Here is a 26673-nt window from a genome sequence, read left to right on the forward strand (position 1 = left end):
TGACAAAGAACAGTCCTTAAATATTTTTCTGTTATCTATCAACCTTTCCTGTGCTTACAAGATTAGCACTATTCCAAAGTCACGCACATTCTCCTACCTTTCTATTTGCTAAAGGTAATTTATTTTAATACAATTGGTCACTTAGGTTCGTAGCATGCATTCCTATACAATGGTATAGAATTACATAGTATCTCTTGTTCCACTCAAGTATTAGCACACGCTGCATCTTTGTAGCTAACTACTTGACACATAACTGTCACGATCCTCCTCTTAAGGGCGCTCCAGCCCTTCCTTGTTCTGTCCTATTCCCCACAACTGATCCTTATTCCGGCCCCTCTTTAGTTCCACCTTTAAAGCCAGACGCAGGCGTTTGCCCGGCGCTTCTCATTGAATCCCGTTTCGTGAGAGCCCGGGGTCCTGCCGCATCTGGCTCCGTTATGGTTTTAGTTTCCTGTTCCTGATTCCTTGTCCCGCCGGTCCCGACCCGGTTCTGTTTTTTAACTACTTTGGATGGATCCCCTGGTGTTGGACTCTGCTTCCCATTTTGGATTTCCCTGTTGGATTTATGCTTGGATTGTTTGCCCGGACTCACTTCCCCTGGACACCTGCTCACCTCGGACACGCCCCCCTGTCTCCTGACCCACTCCTGCATGATATTTTTCCCTATTGTTTCTTTACCTTCTGGATCGTGTCATCCGCATAGGGCCTGGATAGAACTGTTCCTGACAATAACTACATAACTGCGTATTTGATACATAAACTAATTACTTTATTAAAATACAAAATATTAAAACCCGTCCCAATTTTTCAGTGCACACAACAAATTTCAAGGGACATCTGGCGTACCACCTGGGGATGCTCTGCGTACAACCAGTGGTACGCGTTCCAGTTTGAGAACCATGGAGTTAAGTTATCTAACTTCCCAACATCACTTAACTCTTGATTTGAAACTGTATTAATGCAGAAAAAAACACAGTTTGTAGTTGTACAGGTTTCCACGAGGTTGTATACAGTACATGTCCTGATATACTTGTCCTGTTTTTGCCTAGAGTGCAGCATGACACTGTCTTTTGAACAACGGTAGGCACTGCATGGACTGTTTACCATAGGATATGTGATGGACAACAGCAGTACAATTTGAACTCCATTGTCTGCCATTCAGGAAAATACATCTCTAAAGAGGGTCAATTTTGGTCCATATTGAAAAATAAGAATCATTCCAAAATTTTTGCAAGCAATTTGGAAATTTTAGATCTAATGAGGAAGAAACAAGTGGAGTATATTACTTTTTTGAAAGGTCCATATCATTTCAGGACAACAGCAAGGATAATAAATTACCATTCATCTTTCTCGTTATCATTTGCAAATGAAGATTTGTAAATGGCCAGATGCCCTATTCATAAACACTCTTCAACAACTAGAAGAAGAAAAATATGTTCCAGCCTTGTTTCTTTCAGTTATAGCCCATGGTTTCTCTGCCATGGTTGAAATTGATACATTTAAAAATAATCTTTCTGCATGTTTTCTTGCAGATGACCTTTTATATGCCAGCAAGTGTCCGTCTTTTTCTTGCATACAGTAAGTGTCCATCTTTTCGAAGCAGCAAGATGGAAGTAGTGTGAACTATATGTCTCCCAGTTTGTCAAAAATATTATTTTGGCAAATGTGGATTGCTCTGCATCTCCAGAAAATGAGAGACACTATATTATTTGAATTACAGTCTCAGGATGTTAAATTGATCACCTAGAAAACAAATAGATACAGATAAAACATTCTTATCAACATATTTTCCAAATCACAAATAAATCAAGAATTATACAGTATCAACAGAGACTGCAACTTAGGTGATCACTGCCATTACTTGTTTGTTTTCCCTTTTATCATATTGTTGTTATCCCTTTTAGGTTTTTTAGAATTAATCTGGATCATGAACAGAAGACCCAAGATAAAGAAAAAACCTGCTCTCCAGACCTGTTCTATATTGTGTCCTGAAATTGAAGAGGATAAAGCATTGTACACCACAATAAATGTTATCTGTAACCTTTACTTTTAATTTCAGATTAGTTTATTGAATTCCGCATATTTCAAATATGTTTCATGTCTGCTGTACCAAAGTTACACCATTGCGACATAAATGTGGCAGACCTGAGACAAGATTCTATTCTTGGGGGCCTTGTATTTTACCCCCTTTGTTTTTGCAGCAATGGCACTTATATGGGTGACTGGGTGTGTTTGAAGCCCAGCAATGGTAAGTTTGTAAAATGATTCAGAGACCATAGTATTAATTATTTTAGTAGTTGTCAAAATTTAACCTTACTATGAAATTTGGTGTAGTTTGTTGTTTTCCTTTTATATAAATTCAAGAAATTTGTTTTTACAATAAAATATCAAACATAATACAATTTGATTATCTAGGTTTGAGGTATTTTTATTCTGAAATGCTCAGTCTGTTCTCTGACAGAAACCTGTTTGCATTGAACACAGAAGATCATGAAGACAATACAAGTTAGAGTTGGTCTTCAAGCCTGGTAGAGGAAAGAAGTGAGGTACAGTTATTAATAAAACAAACAGGTACACAGAGCTACAGAGTCCAAAAAAACTTGGCATATTGGAAGAACTGTTTTTCTATAATTCAATGTGAAAAATGTAATGCAGCTCCTGGAAGATAGTGAATCATCCATCTAATGGTGGATGATGGATGAATAATTCTTTCAAACATCAAAAACACCATAACCAAAAGCAACATCAAACAACCAGGATGATTCTGGAATTTTTGTACACTGCAGAAATATGAGAAATTGTTTTACCAATTGGGATTATAAATCACCAAAAAACACTTGACACAAGCCTATTTAAGTACCTCCAAAAGAATATTGTGATAGGTCTGATAGAACCAAAACATTTTTCTGCTGAGAACCACTATTGGTTAGGATAAGAAGGAAGGTATAAAAGTTCACAAATAAGAAACTATTAGCCCCATGTTTCAGTTGTTACTCATCAAAATGAGAGCCTGAAGATGTTTTCACTTCAGTCACTCAGAGCAACAGTGATAAGAGAATACTTTATCTGACTATCTTTGTTTAACACTGCTAACACTACAGTAATTCATTCACTCATACCAATATAGTCCTGAATAACTACAGGCTGAAGCAATACGGCTGACTATAACCTGAATGACTGAATGATTAATCTTAAAAGATTAAAGAGGGGCTGACAGTCTCTGCCATACTGCATAATAGACTACAAAGGCTTGTTTTCCTTGGTATCCTATGGTCAAATTCTTGGCTTTAAAACAAAAGTTTGTAACTGTTTAATCACTTCAAAGTTATTGAATATGGCAAAATACAACAAACATAATACATAATTACAATAATAAAAACATTTTTTCTAAAGGACTTTATTTTGACTAAAACTTTTTTAAAAGACTCAAAGAAAATGCAAGACAATATGTGTGTTTTTGGCAGAAAAATAAGAATAAAACCTTAATTAATGAACCCTAAATAAATACCAGAACATAACATGAAAAAAATTAATGTGATGGACAACATCTCCACTCTGCACCTACACTGACAGCGACCTGGCCAGTTGTCTTCTCTTGCCGTGTTTGCTGGGCAGCACAGTCTGCAGCAGAACCCGAACCAGATCCAGTCTGCCTGTGCTTATCATGGCTCGGCAGAGCTCAGCCACCTCTGCAGTGTGCACACGGCAAAGCACCTGCAGCTCACTCTGTACCGTCTCGCGGGAGTACCTCTCCTCTGCACGGCGTACCCAGGTCTCTAACTGCGCAATGGCAGGGACAGGCTGTGAACTGCTCTGGGTGAACAGGGCTAGCAGGGTCTCGAGGAGGCAACGGAGATTCTGGGTGTCAGCGCTACCCTGTGGCTCCAGCTCCATCGATCTCTTGAAGCACTCGGCAGCATTCTGCTCTTCGCCCTTCAACAGCAGGCACTTCCCGCGCAGCAGCTGTACCTCCGGCAGCATGTCACCCAAGTCACATTCAAGTGCTCGGGCCAGACATACTAAGGAACTGTTGATGGCCTCCTCATCCACAAGCAGGGTTTCTTGCATGGCATCTACACCCATGTAGTAATAGACCTGCCCACATACACACAGATATTAGTGAGGCAGAACACACGTATTTTGAAGCACGGCTGCCCTAACACACCATACAGTAACTCCCTCTTCTCAGACATGCTTATTGTAGTGATTGTAATAACACTGCAAATGCCAACTAAAATGGCTAATTTCTGATTCTTTCATGTAACTTTAAAATCTCCATTTATTTTATATGAAAGAAAGTTAACATATCAGTAACAAATGTTGTGAATGCTTTTCTTCTATGACAAACATATCATCAGTAAAAAAAGCATTAATACAACAGTGGTCTTAGGAGCTGCAACAGTGTGTTTTTGCGTTTTTGCGTTTTGCGAGAGGCAGTGAAGAAAGTCATGGATGAGTTAGCTGTATGCTCACTTGTCCCATCTCCAAGTGCATCCTGAGGCATGGACATAGGTTCAGGACCTTGTCCAGATCGACTTTGGCTGCTACCAGGTTCTGCCGGTCTGGGACTCCAGCCAAACCCCGCTTAGCGGCCTCCAGGCCTTGGACATAGGTAGTCAAATGAATCTGTAAGGCAGAGATTTGAGAAGCATCTCAATATAAATGTTTGAAATATTTAATATTTAAGTTCATCACGATGCATAGGGTTTAGGAATATTTATGTATATTATTTTCAAATACACATAATTTTCTTTTTGTATTTTTACAATGTCCTACTGTACATTAACAAGTCTTAATAAAACACAGGGGAAAGCATTCTGTAATACAGGCCATTTGTTGATTTCTCTTAAGACATTTTTTGTTTAAAAAAATAATTGCTGTTTTTTAAATTATGGTTACCACGTTATGAAGACATTTTGTGCATAAACGTACTTATAGTCCAAAAGACACTGAAACAGTACTCTTAAGCTGAACGTCTTATCACTGGATATCAATAAATGTCCAGGTATAGTAGAATACCTGCCATCAGCAACCATCAATCCCTGCTCCTACTCCTTATACTGGGCCTGAAGCAAAGTGGCCATAGGTCCTTAGCAGCCTTTAGTGCGACTGTAGTGCCAAGGTTTTTACCTTGGCCTTCAGAATATGGAGTAGACACTCTAACCACTAAGCTACCAAATTCAAGCTGATCACCCAACAGCCATATCACCCTGCAAGTCACAGCTGGCAAGCCACTGAAGCTAAGCTGGTGTGAGCCTGGTCAGTACCTGGATAGGACACCTCCTGGGAAAAACTAGAAACTAGAAACGCTGGAAGCGGTGTTAGTGGGGCCAGCAGGGGGTGCTCACCCTGTGGTCTATGTGGGTCCTAATTCCCCAATATAGTGACGGGGACACTATACTGTAAAAAGGTGCCGTCTTTCAGATGAGACATCAAACCAAGGTCCTGACTCTGGTAATTAAAAATCCCAGTGCATTTCAAAGAGTAAGGGTGTGCCATAGCGTCCTGGCCAAATTTCCCATTGGCCTTTACCAATCATGGCTTCCTAATAATCCCCATCTATGAACTGGCTTCATCACTCTTCTCCTCCCCTTCTGGCACACTATGGCTGCCGTTGCATCATCCAAGTGGAGTCCCCATTACCTGTAAAGCGCTTTCATTGGAGTGTCCAGAAAAGCGTTATATAAGTTTAAGGAATTATTATTATTATTGTCATGTATGTGCTATAACACCAACTACTAAACGTAACAAAGTAACGGACTATGTAGTAGGCTGCTCTTCTCATTTACTGGACGGCACGGAACTTCTTTCAAATTACACTTTATATATAATATAGCCTCCAAGGAGATATACACCCACAAAAGGAAAAAGATCCAGCAAATCTTCATACATTACAACAACAACAATAATAATAATAATATGTATTATTATAATAGTGTAAGAAAACCGGCTCAGGGATGCCAAATATGTAATCATAGCCAAAATGTAATGTAGTGGCTCTCTGAAGGCACCAGTTCTGTAGGGTTTGGGCATTTACTGAGACAATTATTAATTGTAGCAGTAAATCACAAAGTTGATTCTTTTGATGGCTTTAGAATCCAACCATGCGACATAACTCAAACAACGCGCACACACAGGTACTAATACATGAGGATACATTTATTAATACATAGAATATGCATGTAAACCTAACAGATCTTATCGAGAGGGTTATCGGAATATAAAAGGTATATATTCAGTCAGTTACAAAGAGTTACATATATCAAGAGGACATACGTTCAGTATATCATTCATTAAGACCGTTTCGTAAATGAACTTGGTTATAACTTCTACATTAGATACTCAAACAAGTACATAACTCTTAGGAATTAAATTGATATCAACTGGTTGGGATAACAATTGAATTCTCGAGCTGTAATGCATTGAAGTTGAATACTCATCCAATCTCTGGGGATTCAGATCTCCTGCGGGCACAAAGAAACAGTTGCAGGCTTGTTGCTGTCCAATCCGCGCTCTCTGGCTCGGTGCCAGGCTGTGCTGTGCGGCTTGCGACGGTGCGCTGCTGATGCTCACTGTTGGCTTTAACTAGCAAAGTTTGTGCACAGGAGAAAAGATGACTGTGGGTCCCAGCAAGTCAGGAAGAGGACCGGTTCATTCCTGATGAAGAGCTAGTTCTGAATAGTGATTCAGCTGTCCACAGTTCCGACCTGTTCACGAGGCCTGCTGCTGGTTACTCTCTGGCAACCTCCACTCTAGACTCTTAGAACAAAGGAAAGTTCTGGCACTCGGACACACTGGCCGTTCAGTGGTTGTCCGGGCTGAGTCTCAGGATGGTCAGGAGGCGCGCTGCAAGAATGTCCTGCCCTTGGGAGCCTTCTTGTAACGATGCTCTGTAGAGGTGAAAAGGATCCGATGCAGATGCAGGAGTCGCAGGGAGGTAAGTAAACGTACCGAGCAAATCCAGGAGCTGAGCCGTAGTCCGAAGGCGAAGGTAAGTCGAGATCCGGTAAAGGCACTGGTGGCAAACAATCCAAAACGTGAGACAGAATCGTAGTCGAAAAGAGAGCTACAGGGTCAAATCCAAAACAGGCATTGATAGCAAACAATCCAAAGGGCGAGACGAGATCCGAAGTCCGAAGGCAACAGGTGCAGGCAGAATTCCAGGAAGGCAAAAGAGGGGTGAGAACGCTAGGCTGAGCAACAAGTAGAGAACTCAATACCGAGCAACGGGAATCAGGTACGAATGGTATAAATAACCCGGCGTGCCGCACGGTAGAGCAATTGCAGGTGTGTTAACTCGTGCGGCGGCGCTTGTTAGTAGTAATCCGCTGCTGGTGCTGATTGGCTCGCTTACGTGTTGATCTCCGCTGGCTGGTGGTCGTGACAGTACCCCCCCCTTCACGGGCGGCTCCCGACGCCCGAGACGGCCGATTAGGATAGTCCCTGTGAAAGTCACTGATTAGTGTAGGGTCCAAAATATCCTTCTCTGGAACCCAAGATCTCTCCTCGGCACCAAAACCTTCCCAGTCGACTAAATACTGCAGGGTACCGCGGTTCCATCTGGAGTCAATGATCTTGTGGACCATATAAGCCGGGCGCCCCTGAATGCGACGAGGAGGTGGCGGGCGATGTTTGGGAGCCGCAAGGGGCGAGCGGTAAACAGGTTTCAGGAGGAAGACATGAAATGAGGGGTGGATTCTGAGGGTAGGGGGGAGAGCAAGACGGAAGGTAACCGGGGTGATCCGGGAACGAATCCGGAAGGGACCAATATATCTAGGCCCAAGCTTTTTGGAAGGCTGATGTATAGGTAGGTTCCGTGTAGGTAACCAAACAAACTGTCCTTTCCGAAAACGAGGGGCTGGTCTGCGGTGTCGGTTGGCGAATTTGGCGTGGCGCTGGGTTGACTTAATAAGAGCTGTCCTCGCCATTTTCCAGGTCCTTCGCAGTTTGGCAATATATTGTTGCACGGACGGCACTGCCGTGAGTGGAGGTGTGACAGGGATGAGAGTGGGCTGATAACCTAAAGAACAAAGGAAGGGAGAGAGACCTGTGGAGGAGGAGGTAAGAGAATTGTGGGCATATTCTGCCCAGGGAAGTAGTGATGACCAATCATCCTGTGAGCTGGAGGTGAAGGCTCTCAAAAAGGTCAGGAGGCTTTGATTGGTCCTTTCCACCTGACCATTGCCCTCAGGATGATAACCAGAAGTCAAAGATACATGAGTCCCTAGAGTTTGACAGAAAGCCTTCCAAAAGGCCGAGATAAATTGAGGTCCCCTGTCCGAGACAACGTCATCAGGCAAACCATGTATCCTAAAGACCTGTTGTACAAACAAAGATGCCATTTCCTGGGCTGTGGGCAATGCTGGGAGGGGGACAAAATGGGCTGCTTTGGAAAAACGATCAGAGACCACCATGATTACCGTATGACCCTGACTGTTAGGAAGGTCCGTAATGAAGTCAACAGCTATGTGGGACCAAGGGCGGTGTGGGATTGGAAGGGGGTGAAGGAGGCCAGCCTTCCTAGAGCGCGGAGTCTTGCTCCTGGCACAGACCGGGCAAGCCCGGACGTACTCTGCTGCATCAGATTGCATGGAAGGCCACCAAAAGTCCCTGGTGAGGAGGTCCAGAGTGCGTCTGCATCCCGGGTGGCCGGCAAACCGGGAATCATGTCCCCACTGCAAAACCGCAGAACGTAAGTTGTTCGGGACGAAAAGCTTATCCGGGGGGCAGCACAGAGGAACTGTAGTTCCGTTGAGGGCACGCCTGACCTGATCTTCAATGGAGCACTGAATCGCTGCCACAATTCTGTTAGGAGAGATGATTGGTTCAGGTGTGTCGTCCAGGTCTGGGGGGTCATGGAGCCGAGAGAGTGCATCAGCCCTCCCATTCTTCGAGCCAGGAGTGTAAGTGATAACAAAATTGAAACGAGAAAAGAAAAGTGACCAACGGGCCTGACGCGAGTTGAGGCGCTTGGCCGATTGAATATAGGACAGGTTCTTATGGTCCGTGATAATGACAAAGGGGTGCTGAGCCCTCTCCAGCCAGTGTCTCCATTCCTCGAGGGCCAGCTTGATAGCTAGGAGTTCCCGATTGCCCACATCATAGTTAACCTCAGCAGGAGAGAGCTTCTTGGAAAAGAAAGCACATGGATGAGGGAGGCGATCCTCTTCGAGGCGCTGGGAGAGGACTGCACCAACCCCATGGGCAGAGGCGTCAACTTCAACAATGAAAGGCCGGGAGGGATCCGGATGCCGTAGGAGAGGAGCGGAGCTGAAGAGACGTTTCAAGCGCAGGAATGCCTGGTTAGCCTCCGGATTCCATTTACCCCGACTAGGACGGTTGCGGGTCAGAGCCGTAATGGGCGCCACCACGGAGCTAAAGTTCCGGATGAATCGCCTGTAGAAGTTGGCAAAACCTAGAAAGCGTTGGATTTGCTTCAAATTACGTGGCACAGGCCAATCATTGATAGCTGCCACCTTGGCTGAGTCCATCTCGACTCCAAGAGGAGAAATAATGTAGCCCAGAAAGTGAATCTTAGAAGCATGAAAAATGCATTTCTCAAGCTTGGCGTAGAGCTGGTTGTCGATGAATCTGGACAAGACCTCCTGGACGTGATGGAAATGTTCCTGAGGGTCGGTGGAAAAAATGAGGATGTCATCCAAGTATACCAAGACAAATTTTCCAATAATGTCCCTGAAGATGTCATTTATGAAGGATTGGAAGACTGCCGGGGCATTAGCGAGTCCAAAAGGCATCACCTGATATTCATAGTGGCCGTGCGTGGTCATAAAGGCTGTCTTCCACTCATCCCCTTCACGGATCCTGATTAAATTATAAGCCCCCCGTAGATCTAGTTTTGAGAAAATGGAGGCTCCACGTAGGGACTCCAGAGCGGCTGGGATTAAAGGCAAGGGGTAGGGATGTTTGACTGTAATGGAGTTCAGGCCTCTGTAATCAATACACGGCCTCAAGGAGCCGTCCTTCTTCCCTATGAAGAAGAACCCAGCACAGGCTGGGGACGAGGAGGGACGAATAAAACCAGAATTCAGGGCCTCCTTGATATAATCCTGCAGGGCTTCATTCTCCGTCTGAGTGAGCGGGTAGATCCGTCCTTTGGGTGGGAGTGCTCCTGGAAGCAAATCTATTGCACAGTCATAGGTGCGGTGAGGGGGGAGCGATAGAGCTTTCTGTTTGTCAAAGGCTTGCTTCAAATGTGCATATTGGGGGGGAATAATAGAGTGTTCTTCCAAGAGGTTTACTGAAGCAGCAACCTTGAGTGGAGGACGACAACAGTTGTCACGACAGGCCTGGCTCCAGGCAATGATCTCATTCTTGGCCCAGGAGATGTGGGGATCATGTTTTTTGAGCCAGGGAAGGCCCAGGATCACAGGGTAAGCAGGGGAGTCCAGGAGAAGGAGTGAAATGTCCTCCACATGAGTGGCACCAACAGTAAGGGATAGGGGAATGGTCTGCCAGGAAATACGTCCAGGAGCGATCGGTGACCCATCCAACGTTTGAATGCAGATAGGGGGTGAAAGCGGAGCAAGAGGAATATCCCACTTCTTAGCAAAAGAGGCATCCATAAAATTCCCAGCTGCCCCTGAATCCACCAAAACCGAAAGGGGAAGGTGCGTGTCCATCCAGGAAATCTCAGCTGGGAATAAAGGCCCTGAAGAGGATTGTGAAAAAACAGCACTACTGACACTAACAGTAGGCAGTGGGGGAGCTCGAGGTGGATGTGGGGGTCTCAAAGGACAAGTAGCGAGCAGGTGACCCGACGCAGAGCAGTACAGACACAGCCCCTCCTGACGGCGCCTTTCCTTTTCCTCCAAGGACAGGGGTGCATGTGGCAGGGTGGGCGCCACGAGGGGAGGACCCATGGGGCGCACAGGTCTGCTTCCTGGGTGTCTCTCCGCTCTCCGCAGCCGAATGCGAGTGTCCAATTCAACTACCGCAACGATAGCCGCCTCTAGAGACCAGGTTGGTAAGGACATGAGCACCAGGTGGTCCTTTAGATCCTCCGAGAGACCCTTAGCGAAGAGGCAAACCAAAGCTTCCGGGTTCCAGGCAGACTCCGTGGCGAGGGCTTGGAATTCAGCCACATAATCTTGCAGTGGTCTGTCGCCCTGGCGAAGAGAGGAAAGCCGAAGGCAAGTCAAATCCGGGTTGCTTTGAGAAAAACGCGCCTGGAGACGGTCAGCAAAAAGCTGAAAGTCAGAGAACAGCTGCTCTCCTCTAGCAAGCAATACTGCAGCCCAATCCAATGCTTTGCCTGTGAGCAAGGAAAGTGCGAATCCGATCCTCTGTCGAGAAGTAGAAAAACGCTCAGGCTGCAGCTGAAAAGCCAGGGAGCACTGGGCAATAAAGCCCCTGCAGCCTGCAGGATTGCCGTCATACTTCTCCGGGAGTACAAATGGTAAAGTTGAGGGAGTGGTGGGCGGGGCCGCGGTGGTTGGAGCAGGTGTTTGTAAAAAAGGCGTTGTAGGAATCGGTGCGGGAGCCGGCGAACCAGGGGAAGAAATAAGCCAGGCGACTTGGTTAGTGAGCAGTTGGAGAGAAGATTGAAGCTGGGCGATGGTCTGGGATTGCTGCGGGAGAAGGGAACGAAGGGTCTGTGCGTCTGCGGGATCCATAATCGGGGTCGGTATTCTGTAACGATGCTCTGTAGAGGTGAAAAGGATCCGATGCAGATGCAGGAGTCGCAGGGAGGTAAGTAAACGTACCGAGCAAATCCAGGAGCTGAGCCGTAGTCCGAAGGCGAAGGTAAGTCGAGATCCGGTAAAGGCACTGGTGGCGAACAATCCAAAACGTGAGACAGAATCGTAGTCGAAAAGAGAGCTACAGGGTCAAATCCAAAACAGGCAATGATAGCAAACAATCCAAAGGGCGAGACGAGATCCGAAGTCCGAAGGCAACAGGTGCAGGCAGAATTCCAGGAAGGCAAAAGAGGGGTGAGAACGCTAGGCTGAGCAACAAGTAGAGAACTCAATACCGAGCAACGGGAATCAGGTACGAATGGTATAAATAACCCGGCGTGCCGCACGGTAGAGCAATTGCAGGTGTGTTAACTCGTGCGGCGGCGCTTGTTAGTAGTAATCCGCTGCTGGTGCTGATTGGCTCGCTTACGTGTTGATCTCCGCTGGCTGGTGGTCGTGACACTTCTGCTCCTGGGCCGTCCTGCCCTGGAATTCTCCTTTTAATTCCCTTTAGAACAGTCCACAGAATCCTCTCCAGAATCTTACTGAATCTTACTGAATCTCTCAGGCTCTCTGTGTTGCCTGTTTTTACCTGGAGGAACCAGCTCGTTGATTGGCTGAAAGTTCCATGGGCATCAGAGTCCCACGTGCGTTACTCGGCCCTACCAGTCCCTGATTGGTTGATCAAGGTGAGATATGAGTCACTTAGTCCTGACACTTAGTAATGCAGTCCAGATGTCCAACTGGCACTCCCTAGACAGATAGGTGCCAATGGATGACCATTGATCATGATAGCCAGGCTTAGCTAAGTGCATCCCCCTTTGGGAGCTTGTTTCTTATCAAAAGAAAACATCTTAAATCAGCCTGCATGAATAGCTTCTCTGTGGCTGCACCACAGAGATGAAGAGAGAAATGAGGCCTAATTTGGGAAAGCTCAGAAACACTTAATTCTGTCTTATTATTAAGCCTTGCCGCTACATATCCCCCCTTTTTGAAGGCCACGAGGTCCCGAGGCATTGTTGCCTTCAAAACAAAACAGAGTTAAGTGATGTCCCTTGCCATTAGAACATTAATCTTAAATGTCTACATTACTCTTCGAGAATTCATACCGGAACCAGCATTGGGAACAAACAGGATGAATAACATCTGGAGTATGTATAAACACGGTAGGAGACATTATCTAAGTCTAGGAATTACACATCAGGAAGCTCACTGTCAATATCTGATACCTCTGTAGTAGATATTTGGGGAGAAGTCACTTCCTTTCTTTTGACATGCTACCTTTGACTCATTCGTGCTACCCGGAGTACATCTTGATGTGAGAGTACAGCATTCAGAGTACATCCAGTCTTGATCCAGCTACCCGGCAGTAGTGTTACAATAACAACGGTTCCTGTTCCCAGCCCCCCGATAAACCACAACACCTGTTTTGGGTATCTGCTAGGGTGGTTTGGAGGTTTGTTCCATTAAAGCAAACTAACTACCTGTACCTCTTCAGGGCTTACTGTTTCTTGGATTTCTATCCCATTCAATAGTGTTGCACCTGAAGGCATCCAAGACCTCAAGTTTGGTCTTATATTGTCTGGTTCCAGACCATACAGTATTAAGTCACCAAGCTGTACTATGGCCTCCTCGGGAACTTACAGGAAAACTATTGGTTAGGTAGCTGCATTGTGGTAGCTATATCATGCCTGTCACAAGTCATAGTGTCAGTTAAATGTGGTATGCTGACCAGCCATTTACATCCCACCTGCTCTTCATGGGGTTCATTAACCTCCCTCTGCTCGTTAGTAGCTTTACACCCTTCATTGGTGAATCGTTTAGACACAGCCAATGGATAGCTTTGGTAGCCATACCCATCTCAAGATTTGGAACCAAATTCAATCTTGGATTGCCTTCTGGGTGAGCTATGAGCGATGGGGTTAATGTCACACACTCCTCTACTGAGAAGAGTGGAATCAAGTGGGTTGGGATTTGTGCCGTGGTTAGACTGGTTACAGTGGCACTAAACTCCCTTAACAGGTCTTGTGTCAACATTCTGGCCTGTTGCACACAAGCATAAACCCACTGTATAACACCGGCAATCATGTCCACTGGTTGGGGAATGAGGTTTAACCCTGTTGCATAGGAAGTTGCCTGTAGGGTTTTCCCTAAGCTTTCCAACTTTTGCTGCTGTTGATACAGTCTGTCACTACCCTCTGGCATCTCTGACACCTGCCTTCTTGGGGCAGTCAGGGGGAGAGTGCCAGTAGCACACAAACCTACCAGAAATAGCAAACGCACAACAGTGGTGGCAGCAATCAGTCCTCCCAAAATCCTTTTGAGTGGCTGATCCCAGTCATCCCCTTCTGAGTGACTGTTGCCTTTCTAAGCTGGTGCAGCGTGTACATGGTGTCTTTCTCAGTATGCCCTATGGCATCCTTGGCACCAACATCCTGGAAATCTGGGGAGATCTGACGCAGCTGCTGCTCCTTCTTTTCCAGGGCATCTGCTTTTTCTTTTTGTTCATGCCTGTGCTCTGGGAACCCTGCAGGGGGCGGTGCAGCAGTGGAGCATGCCTGACCCTTGGCTGAGTGGTCATCTGGAGCACCAGAGTGATCTGGGATTGTTATCCCATTCTCACTGTTCAGGTCCATCCTGCACACCTCCTGATTGAGGAATCCCTCTATCGGCATATTTACAATCGTTCGCTGGGCGTGGGTATAGGACCCCTGCTCGCTCCCCCCTTCCCTCGCTAGGGGCTCAGGGAGCTCCCCCAGCAGTGGGATAGCTAGTTCACTGTCTTCGAACTCGCTATCACTCACCAGGCCTATGTCAGTGCGGGCGGGGATTCTGACACAACTCTTTGCGATGTCCTGCACTGGCAGGCGGGTGACTTGACCATCCAGCTCCAGTCTGGGTGAACCACTGTTGGTCAGACTCAGACTGACAGACTGAGCTGGTGGCTGTGAGAAAACCGGCTCGGCTTTCATTCCCTGTCCCTTCTGGGGGACTGGGTGTGTTGGCAACCCTTCCGTTGAGGCAGGAACAATCAGGTCAGTCTTACTCACTACCTGGTAGTTGTGAGAAATAATGTTACCTGACTGCAGGTTCCCTGGGTCGCAGCAGAGGGAATCGGCATCTGGGATCAGGTGTGTCCACAGCGCAGTAGTCTCAGCGTCCAGCTGGACCTCCTGTCTAACCTGTGAATGTTGCACCAGGGGCACCTGGCAGTGGCCCTGCGACGGCTGCTCAAGCAGATCCTCACTAATAGAGGGCCTCTCAGGGCTAAGGGTGAGGGCTACTTCACCAGCCTGCTCTCCTGCCATCTGGATCCCTTCCACCACTGCAGAGTGGTGGTCCTGACCCCTCTTGGGTGCCAGGGTGCACAGGGAAAGCTCCTTTTCATCGCCAGGTGGGGAGATCTGCTCCTCTTTAGGGATGTAAAAGGTGTGTGCTTTACCTGGTGGATCAGGCGGCTGCTTGGAGCACCGCTCCTGTGGCAGGGAGGCTGTTGGGACCTCAGCCGGGACACGACTTCCCTGTATATCCGGGGAACAAGGAAATATTTTTATTTCTTGTCCAGAGGGAACAGAAGGAATCTTCACATAGGCTTCTGTGTTCGGTGGGCACTGTGTGAGCACAGTCTGCCTCTTGGCCCCCCTTTCCTTCTGTACAGAAGGCTTAGGAGCCTTGACCTGTTTCCACACCTTGCCTTTCTGGTGATCCACCAAAGGTTCCTCTCTGAGTCGCATGCCCTTTTCTTTTTCTACCCGTTTGAGCTTGCCGTGTGACATCAAACACCTCTCAACCTCAGTGTCAATCAGTGTCTCACTGTGTAAGACATCTCCCATGGCAGCCTTGAGGTAAAAGCTTCTTGCTTTTCCTCTGTGTTTTACTGCCTGCTCTGTGACTTCAGGGGTGGAGTCAGCACTCACTTGGGAGTGGCTGACCTTATCCAGGCAGGAACCCTTCCGCTCAATCAGATAGACTGGGGGAGGGAGAGGGGGCGGGTCTCCGCCTCCTCCAGTGGAGAGTATCAGCTCATTCACGCTTCCGACAGCCTTCGGGAGCGGTTGTCCCTGTCTTAATAAAGCTTGTTCAAGCCTGGCCAGGCGGGCGGCTACTGAATCCTTTTGTTCAGCTTTATCTAGCCCTTTCCCTCCCCCGGTGTTCTCATGGCACTTAGGGCGCGGTCCTGTGTGAGTGCTTTGGAACGGGGCTTAGCCAGCTCAGGAGCCTGTGCTCCTTTGAGCAGGAGTTACCCTGCTGGGTCTGACGGCGAACACAGTCGCTTTAACAGCTTTTTGCTCAGAGCGACTTTGGACATCATACTCCCAGGCTTTCTGCACCGTCCGGGGCTCGAACCCGGGACTTCCGCGTCTCTCTGCAGCGACCTAGCCCCGTGAGCTAAAGAGAGATCTCTCCACAGCCCAGTAGCTGTGGTCCTGCTATCACAGGGAAGGGCGGTGACGTCACACACAGTGCTTGTCGGCCGTAAGCGTTACAGCACGAATCTCTTAATATCAGTCATTTTCATGGTCTGTGCATATGTATGCATTATCATCTTTCTGACTGACGGGTGGAGATTCGCAATGAATAAACCTTTGAAATGTGTGTTCTCTTCGCAACCCTCATCATTTCGCCCTGGAAAATAAGTTCGTCTAAGTCTCTCGTAATATTCGCGAGGGGACTCTGCTCTCTCGTGCTTAATGTTAAGCGCGCTACTATCGATAAGTGCTTGACACAGCTGTTCAAAGTCATTACAGACTTTTTTCATCTGCCTAGCCATCCACTCATGTACAGCTCTGCTGGTAGTTTTCCTGACCAGAAACACTTTCTCCTGTTCTGTGGCGTTTGGCAGGTACTGCAGGGTATACCTGAGGTCCTGAATATAACTCTCGATATTATTCTCTGACACTGCGGGGTCAAATCTCTCTATGTCCTTCGCTAGCTCTCTCAGAGAATGGAGATTTATTCTCCTAGCTTCTCCGCTGACGGAGATATGGAAGAGATCGTGGTCAGACCTGTCGCTACTAGAGAGAGTGCTTAATAGCGACTCGAATTCAGACCTTTTAGCAACCATCGTTAAACTTAGAGTATTACTTTTAAGTACGAAATCACAGTTTTACCACAGAACACCACAAGAACAAGTATGCAATCAACCCGGTAGATCGCAAAAGATCACAAAACAATCAAGCACTGCTTAAAGAGCAAGGGGAACTTTTTCTTTGTCTTGTCGTGTATGAAACCCGCGGCGTTTTATATGAATTATTCCGCTTGGTTGACTCATTTCAGTCTTGCCACGCCCGCTCAGGGACGCCAAATATGTAAGAAAACCGGCTCAGGGACGCCAAATATGTAATCATAGCCAAAATGTAATGTAGTGGCTCTCTGAAGGCACCAGTTCTGTAGGGTTTGGGCATTTACTGAGACAATTATTAGTTGTAGCAGTAAATCACAAAGTTGATTCTTTTGATGGCTTTAGAATCCAACCATGCGACATAACTCAAACAACGCGCACACACAGGTACTAATACACGAGGATACATTTATTAATACATAGAATATGCATGTAAACCTAACAGATCTTATCGAGAGGGTTATCGGAATATAAAAGGTATATATTCAGTCAGTTACAAAGAGTTACATATATCAAGAGGACATACGTTCAGTATATCATTCATTAAGACCGTTTCGTAAATGAACTTGGTTATAACTTCTACATTAGATACTCAAACAAGTACATTACTCTTAGGAATTAAATTGATATCAACTGGTTTGGATAACAATTGAATTCTCGAGCTGTAATGCATTGAAGTTGAATACTCATCCAATCTCTGGGGATTCAGATCTCCTGCGGGCACAAAGAAACAGTTGCAGGCTTGTTGCTGTCCAATCCGCGCTCTCTAGCTCCGTGCCAGGCTGTGCTGTGCGGCTTGCGACGGTGCGTTGCTGATGCTCACTGTTGGCTTTAACTAGCAAAGTTTGTGCACAGGAGAAAAGATGACTGTGGGTCCCAGCAAGTCAGGAAGAGGACCGGTTCGTTCCTGATGAAGAGCTAGTTCTGAATAGTGATTCAGCTGTCCACAGTTCCGACCTTTTCACGAGGCCTGCTGCTGGTTACTCTCTGGCAACCTCCACTCTAGACTCTTAGGACAAAGGAAAGTTCTGGCACTCGGACACACTGGCCGTTCCGTGGTTGTCCGGGCTGAGTCTCAGGATGGTCAGGAGGCGCGCTGCAAGAATGTCCTGCCCTTGGGAGCCTTCTGCTCCTGGGCCGTCCTGCCCTGGAATTCTCCTTTAAATTCCCTTTAGAACAGTCCACAGAATCATCTCCAGAATCTTACTGAATCTTACTGAATCTCTCAGGCTCTCTGTGTTGCCTGTTTTTACCTGGAGGAACTACAATAGTATATTATATATATTATAATATATAATAGCATATCATATAATAGTTATCATAATATAACTATTGTTAGTTTTATTATTAACTATATATAGTTATTATTTATTATATAGTCTATATGTCATCATTAAAGCATTGAAAAGTACACAGCCTAGTCACATAAAATCAAAAATGGGCACACTTGGGTCCACCATAAATGGAAGCAGTATGGTATAATCACTATATCACTCACAGCTATTAAGTCTCCTGGGCACTAGAACAGTTCATATCAGGAAGGCCAACAGGTAATTCTGCCTCTGACACTAATATAAAAATACACATTTCCCAGTAATCTTATTTACACCTCCACTGTATCTATCTAAACAAAGTATCTAAATAAACAAATTCTGTATTTTTACTAAAATTTCATTGATTTTGGAGGGCCCTAATGTAATTCACTGTAATAGAAGGCAGGCAAGTAGATGGTCTGAATGGTCCCCCAAAAAACTGTCTCAGTTTGTCCAATTAATAGCTACAGTGTCTACAGCTGCTGGAGTAGCTGCTTGTCTGATGTATGGGCAGCCTTAGCTTTCATTGTAATTCTAACCCTATCTGGGAACCTACCCCTGATGACAAAGCAACTGGTGTGTTCAGAGTGTAAGAGACAGAGGTATTCTGATGCTCCTGCAGAGATTTCACTAAATTCACCAGCACCCTTCCTCTCACCTTAGCACGAGTGCAGTACGCCTGCCAGTTAAGATCTGCATCGGGCAGGACATCCAGGGCCATGTTGCAGATGCCTGTAGCCATCTCATGTTTGCCCAGGTGGAAGAACACTTTGGCCAGGCGATTTAGAATGAAAGCATTACTTTCAGCAATCTTAATAGCCTGAAAATAAAATATTCATTTCATTGCATTACAGGTGCTGCTATGAATATGAAACATTTTTTAAAATATTTATTTAGCGTCATGGCTTTTTAAGCTACATGTATAAGTTTATGGTTAACATAATGTCTAAAATTCAACACCATGAAGACTTCACAATAAACAAAATAATACTGCAACAATATCTGTAATCATCAATATCATTCATTGTTATCATCACCATGTGTTCTATCGACTTCTAACATGTAATAGAAAAATTATATTGATTAGAAAACATGCTGAATGTGCCATTAAAGGAAGTTATATTTCTTTCTTGAAAATGTGTTTAAGTCAGTACTCACCATCCCATAGCAAGACAGAGGGTCTGAGCCTGAATAACCACAATCGTGCACAGCCATGGGAACAGTGTAGAACTCCTCTTGTCTTTCCAGCATTATACCCATATAACACCATGCCAGGGCTGGGACACAGGAAAAAAAATGAAAATGTTGCAACAATACACATTGAACAAAGACAACAAAATGCTGAATTTTGTACAAGGACAAGGAGTTTGTTAAGGGATACCTTTGTGGGCTATGATATAATTATTTAATAATATAAAATATGTAAATGACACTTTCAATCATTCATCAGCAGAATTCCAGCACTGCTTCCAATTTTTTACACTTAAAGTACAGTAGGGAAACATTTCTCAAATGAAAAACAGGGCTGGTAAATGTCACTTATGCAAGGATGGTTTTGGTGACCCCCATCATATTTATAAGAATGCTGCACTTAATAAAGACCCAAACATGCTACATGCTTTGTCAATGTAAATTAGGAAGGCTTTATAAAACTATATCTATAGACTCTTTATTAGTAACTTGTTTGTTTGCCAATTCCAGTCTTCTCCAGCATGTTATCCACTTATGCAATAATCTTATAACAAGCTATAAAATAAAAATAAGCCACACATTAACCTAAAGAAGAATCAATATGTTGGCCCTTTAAAAATTACAGGTGATGCATTGCTGCATTGGGTAGCTTTTCTGGATATCATTTGATACCTATAATTGCTTTTGAGGGTTTATTGGACACAATTTTGTTGAAATCTTTAGGACCATATGTCTCTAGTAATCAAAAAAGCAAAATAACCTGAATGGTCTCCTTTAATTTTGGAAACATGCTTTTGTTTCTTTTTTCCAGGTAAGTAATTATAAGTTGTTTGAAGATATTTCTAACTCAACACAAGGTGAAGTCAGAGGAAGTTTACATTTTCTACAATGTAACCCACACAGAGAAAAGGTGTACCCTTGTAGTGCAGGTTATCAGACTTGATGGTTTCATGAAGCAGCTTCACAGCCTTGTTAAAGTAAGTCAGCCTGTGAAATGCTGACTCCTCCTTGTCCTTCAGCATCCCATCAAGTCTGAGTGAGAGAGACAGACCACAGAATTAATTCCCTCAAATGCAATGCATCTGCCATCTAAAAAAGAATTGGACTAACATTTTCAGAAAAAGCACAATTATAACTCTGCACAACAAAAATTAGTTTAAGAAGATACTGCATAATTAAAGTGTTGAGTGATTAAAAATATTTTTGGTTAGTATCTTTTTCTGTAGGTATTTTACCTTATATACATTGTAGCCATCTTGAAGTACCAACATCTCTTCTCTTCAATGGGTATCTAAAAATATTAGTGATGGTAAATACAGAATGGTAAATCAAACAAGATAACCAAACATGTTAATTGGATAATATGAATATAATCTCACTGACCATGTTCACAGATAAAGGTGGAAATATGATGACATCTGTAATGAACCTCATGTAAGAATTATTTTACAGATACAGATAGACACTGTAAACTTTAAATCCTTAATCTCATCTTAAGACGATTAAAACTAACACAACATTGTTTTTCTTTATTTCTCGAAGTCATCCTTTATTTCTTATTGCTGATTCTAACTTGACACAGGGATTGTCTGTCTGGGCTGCATATTGCATCGCATTGGCAAATTTGTGATCCCAAATCACACTGTTCAACTGTTCTGCTATGCTGCTGGACATTGTACACACTGTACATTAAATTATATTTGTGATTGACTCCTTTAATTGTAGTCTGTATTGTTACAATACATCATCATGCCCTCTATATCTAAACGGTGCACCTACTCTGTCCTGTTCCTAGTTTCCCTGTGCTTTGCTTGTCCTTCTGGTTTGTCTGTGTGTGGGGCAATGTATTTCCAGGTCACTCTTTCCTCCTCACTCAGCATTGAGGGTTCGGATGTCTTGAAACCCGCCTAACACCAGGTCGTCTCCTCCGCGGCCTGAGGACATAGGTTTCTACCTGACATTGTCTGACCTCCTGAACAAGGGCTAACCCCCGTTTTGCCGCAACACATACAGTAGTGTCTTAATTGCTCTCCTGGCCATTCCAAGGCATGCCTTTCCAACATCCATAACACTGAGAGTACACTGCCTGTTGGTGCCAATCATTGTTACTGTGATCTACAACAGTTAAAATTAGACTTTATAAATTCCTGTGTTGCATTTTGTAAAGCCATGCATTCCTGTAACTTATTGTACATTTCAGATTTTATCCATGTATTTATTTTGCATTTTGTTTTCAACACATTTAAGCAAGCATTGGATCATAATATATGCACTTTAAAAGATGGTATTTCCTAGTGAGAATGTACCCACAAACATCCCTTACATGATTTAAAAAGGTGGAGAAACCAAGGATATGGTTATATTTAATTGTGTTGACGGTTAAACCTGTTTAAAGGTACATTTATACACAGACATTCCATTCTATCCTGGCTCACCTCCTTAGATCCATACCCAATGGCCTTATTGTACAGCCCAATAGCAGCAGTCAGTCTCTCCCTGTGCTCTTCCTCACCATTCAGATCTACATCATAGGGGTGAGCATAGGCCTGCTCTGCCAGGCATCGGGCCACAAGAAGCCTGGTGTCTTCCTGTACAGTGTCGCCTGTTTCAATCCCCATAAGAGCAGACACCTTTTCCACACACTCAGCTCCCTTGGCCTCCTTCTTCAGGCGATCATACACATAGCCAAGGTTTGTCCAGGCGTTCAGGTTGGCTGGGTCCCCTTCACAGATGCTGCGGAAGATCTCCTCGGCCTGCTTAAGTTCATCTAGGTGGAAGGCCAGGAGCCCCAACAGGTTTTGGACCGCGTGCTGCTGGGACTTGGCCTCAGCCCCCAGCTCAGCAAGCAGGCTATCCCGCTTGAGTCGAGTGTCCCGGCTTCGTAGCTCGGCAGGTCCCTGGGGCTCACAATTCAGGTTCAGATCCAGGTGGAAGTGTCCTGGGATGTACTCCATTCCATCGATCAGGGTCTCAATGTCTTCTTGTGAGGCACTGTCCTCCATTGTGCCTGTCCGTCACTCGCTGTCTGTCTCTTTCTGTCCATACACAGTGCCGTCTGTTGAGCCTAGGGGTAGGTGCTCTGAAGTTTGTTCTCAGACACAGAGAGAGGTGGGGCACTACCTGAAATTCTTGTTTTGTGGATTCAGGTAAGAAGGACTTGTAGCAGAGAAAGATTCCCTGCTTGACAAACGGGTAAAGTCAGTTTACAGTAGGTTTACTTGAACACTTCAGTTTAAAATTTTGTTTTGCTTTCCATTTCACAGAGAATATCTCACTGCATTCAACTTTGCTTCCTTTTGTTTCAGTGTAGAACAAAACATAAAATGCATATACACAAAATAAAAATTAAATGACAAACCCATTTCACTTTTCCCTGACAGGTACAGGTGTACTTAATTGAAATATTATAATTTTGTTCTCAGCCAAATTCCAGGGAAAAGTGTATAGGCTCAAAGTACCCTCCACTTGTTATTCATTTGCTGTAGTCTCTGTTAGAGTTCTGAGGGCTTTGCCTCATACTTAAAATCATTGCCCCAAAATAATTTAACTTTTTCCTGATAGGTACAGGTATATAATTTAATAGGAACAAGTAAAAGGTTTATTCCATGCTGGAAACAAAGAAGAAAGAAAACACGTTTCGGGCGTGGAGCCTTCTTCAGGTGTCACTGTCAATATAATTTAATTGGTTTGTTCTGGTTCACATCTCCAACAAAATGTATTCTGGAGATAAAAATTTTGTCACAACATTTGTACCAAAATTACTTTATTGTCAATTACCAGTACAAGCATTTGTAGTCATTGATAAATTTGTAGTCATTGCAACACTCTGAGCATTAGTTACAGCAGGCAGGGGCTTTTTCCACATTACTTGCTGGGTGGTTGCAAACAATCGTTATACAAATTTTAGGAAACACTTGAGAAAGATAGAAACGATGCATAGAAATGGTTAGGAGTTCAATGTCAAGCGTACACACTCTCACACATGATATTTTGGCTCAACTGGTTATTTACTGTTCGACAGACTCCTGCACTAAAATGTTTACTTGAGGTCTGTCCAGGAAATATAGTGAAAACCGTTCATGCTTAAAATCATCAATCAATTTAATTGATACATACATTTTCTATAAAACTGCTCTGGGATATCACTCCAATCATCAAGGATATGTTTGTTAGCTGGTCTTACCACAGAAAGCCATCAGTATTTTTTTTTGTTCTGGGAAATTTTTCAAAGACTGCTACAGTACCATATTCAGTGCTTACAGTTGACCAAAAATAAATTACTTGACATTTTTATTTATGACTCTAAGACACTTAAATACTTTAATAATAATTGCTTATACTTATATAGTGTTTTTCTGGACACTCCACTCAAAGCACTTTTACAGATAATGGGGACTCCCCTCCACCACCAATGTGCAGCATCCACCTGGATGTTGCAACAGCAGCCATAGTGAGCCAGAACGCTATCAGCTATCCGTGGGGAGGAGAGCAGAGTAATGAAGCCAATTTATAGATGGGGATTATTAGGAGGCTATGATTGGTAAGGGCCAATAGGAAATTTGGCCAGGATACCGTGGCTACACCCCTTCTCTTTTTGAGTAACGCCCTGGGATTTTTAATGACCACAGAGAGTCAGGACCTCGGTTTTACATCTCATCCGAAGGACGGCGCCTGTTTACAGTATAGTGTCCCTGTCAATATACTGGGGCATTAAGACCCACATGGACCGCAGGGTGAGCGCCCCTTGCTGGCCCCACTAACACCTTTAAGCACAGTGGATAACTGTGACATAACTCATTCCTGCCGTTAGTCACCGCCATGTCACTAAACCAGATCACTAGAAAAAGATAAACATGTGCATACAACCAAAAAATACATACTTTGGCCTATATTGCTTTGAAGGTGCACCCGTAGGTTATTATATAACACAAACATTAAAATCAGAAGTTCAGAATGTCTTTAAAATACAAACTTATTATTTTGTACAAACACTTTTACAAACACAGGTAAAGGTTCAATATATGCTGAAAGGTAAAGAAAAGAAGCACAATATTTCAATTGCTGAGCCTTCTTCAGGTGTGACAGAGTGAGCAGTAAATAAATAAGGTAAATGAGAACAAAGGACAGATCAGGTGAGAAGGGACTGGGACCAGGGGAGAAATGGGCATAAAGCAGGTGAGAATGACTGTTCAACAGAACAGGAGGAGAGGTACTTTATGGAAAGGTGAAATCTGCAAATCATTAGAGAGGATTTAGAAGGGGATGAGTCTGTTGTTTAGAGAAGGAAGAATGTGTAATCCGAGTTTTTTTAACTTTTTAGTTAGTGATGAAAGGGTTTACAAACACCATAACCAAAACAGCAGAATAAACATTTGCCTTCATCTAACATTTCTGCCACATTGTATATATAAAATTAACTATTTTCACTATGCCAGCAGGTATGGAGGGCCATACAAAAAAACAATTGTCTGATAAGAAACACAAAAAACAATAAAAAAGTCTACACATAGATATCACTGCATATTTTCTCATAAACTAGAATCAGGTCCCTGTTGAGAGATAAATTGAATCCATGTTTCCCAGTATTTGCTTAACTGCTCTGCCTGCAATCAGAGAGAAAAAGTTATTTTTCCATTATATAGATCTCATTCACAACATTAACCCATTGTTCATGTGCTGGAGGTTCTTTTATAAGCCATTTTCGTATAATTACTTTTTTACTAGCTGCTAGAAGAATCCTGAATATATACAGTATCTATCCTTTACTTCAATATCATCAAAGTCGAAATTGCCCAAGTAAATGACAGAAAATTCAAATGGTATATTCATATTTACTAAATTATTAAGAGTTATATGTATACATTTCCAGTATTGGTGTATTTTTGAGCATGACTAAAATATGGGTGATTGAGTCGCATCTTGCTCTCCAACACTGTGAACTGCTGCCTTTTTGTTTGGCTTGAATTTTAGGGCTGATAAAAAACCGGGTCAAATTCTTCCAACAAAACTCTCTCCAAGTCTGTGAACTTGTAGAGCCCTGTTAAAATCTACACATATAAATCCACTGATCCATAGAAATTGTTGTGTTGGTTTCTTTTTCTCATTTTGCTTTAATATATTCTATTGAGCCTTTTTTCATATATTCAATACTACTGTAATAATAATAATAATAATAATAACAATAATAATAATAATAATAATAATAATTGCTTACACTTATATAGCGCTTTTCAGGACACTCCACTCAAGGCGCTTTACAGGTAGTGGGGATCCCCTCCACCACCACCAATGTGCAGCATCCACCTGGATGATGCGATGGCAGCCATAGCTTGCCAGAACTCTCACCACACATCAGATATCAGTGGGGAGCAGAGCAGAGTAATGTAGCCAATTCATAGACGGGGATTATTAGGAGGCCATGATTGGTAAGGGCCAATGGGAAATTTGGCCGGGGTTACACCCGTACTCTTTTCGAGAAACGCCTTAATGACCACAGAGAGTCAGGACCTCAGTTTTACGTCTCATCCGAAGGACGGCGCCTGATTACATTATAGTGTCCCCGTCACTATACTGGGGCATTAGGACCCACATGGACTGCAGAGTGAGCACCCCCTGCTGGCCCCACTAACACCTCTTCCAGCAGCAACCTTAGTTTTTCCCAGGAATACCATCCAGGTACTGACCAGGCTCACACCTGCTTACAGCTGTACAACTTTGATATTATTTTTTTCAAAATAACTTGCTGATATGCAGCTGCAAAATTATCTAGTAATTTATTGCTTTCCTTTATACATGTCTGCTTTCTCCAGCTATTTAAATAATGTCTAATTCTATAAAAATCTTCGTTTTCCAGATTATAGTGTTGTGATAGATCTTCAAAGTTTTTCAGATGGTCTTGTTTCATCATAGTACATATTGCTGTAATCCCTTTTGTAGCCCAAATCTTAAACTGTGTAAATCAGAAGCTATCCATCTTAATAGTTTTACCTCTATCTCCAAGTCACAGGTTTTTATTATCTTAATCCAGATTTTAATTGGTAAATTTATCCAAGGTATGCCTTTTTATATATAATTTTTGCCAAAGATCTATCTCCCAGGACCGTCTGTATTGGGAATTCACCTATAATCAAAGACACAATCTCTTTCCATTTTGCAGTATAATATCCATCTCACCAACATCTAAATGTTCTAAGCTAAGCTGCTTGGTAGTATGACTTTAGACATGGTAGGGCAAATCTACCCTTCCCCCTGGACAATTGTAGTGTTTTAAACCCAGTTCATGGTTTCTTTCCATTCCATATGAATCTTGAAATTCCACTGGAAGAAACTGAAAAAGATCAGTTTTAAAAGA

At 43.8% G+C, this 26673-nt stretch overlaps 1 protein-coding gene across 1 annotated transcript; it reads right to left on the minus strand.

Annotated features, from left to right (window-relative positions):
• Positions 1-802: 802 nt before the first annotated feature.
• On the minus strand, positions 803-22443 carry ttc22 (tetratricopeptide repeat domain 22). Its single transcript, XM_006634995.3, has 7 exons — positions 21758-22443; positions 20558-20613; positions 20239-20354; positions 19290-19408; positions 18790-18951; positions 4474-4626; positions 803-4095 (listed from the first exon to the last, which is right to left on the minus strand). The coding sequence occupies exons 1-7, from the start codon at positions 22322-22324 to the stop codon at positions 3562-3564; spliced, it is 1707 nt and encodes a 568-aa protein (XP_006635058.1). The 5' UTR covers positions 22325-22443; the 3' UTR covers positions 803-3561.
• Positions 22444-26673: the final 4230 nt, after the last annotated feature.

This window comes from Lepisosteus oculatus, chromosome 9 (assembly GCF_040954835.1).
Source record: "Lepisosteus oculatus isolate fLepOcu1 chromosome 9, fLepOcu1.hap2, whole genome shotgun sequence".
In the NCBI taxonomy this organism is placed as follows: Eukaryota; Metazoa; Chordata; class Actinopteri; order Semionotiformes; family Lepisosteidae; genus Lepisosteus; species Lepisosteus oculatus.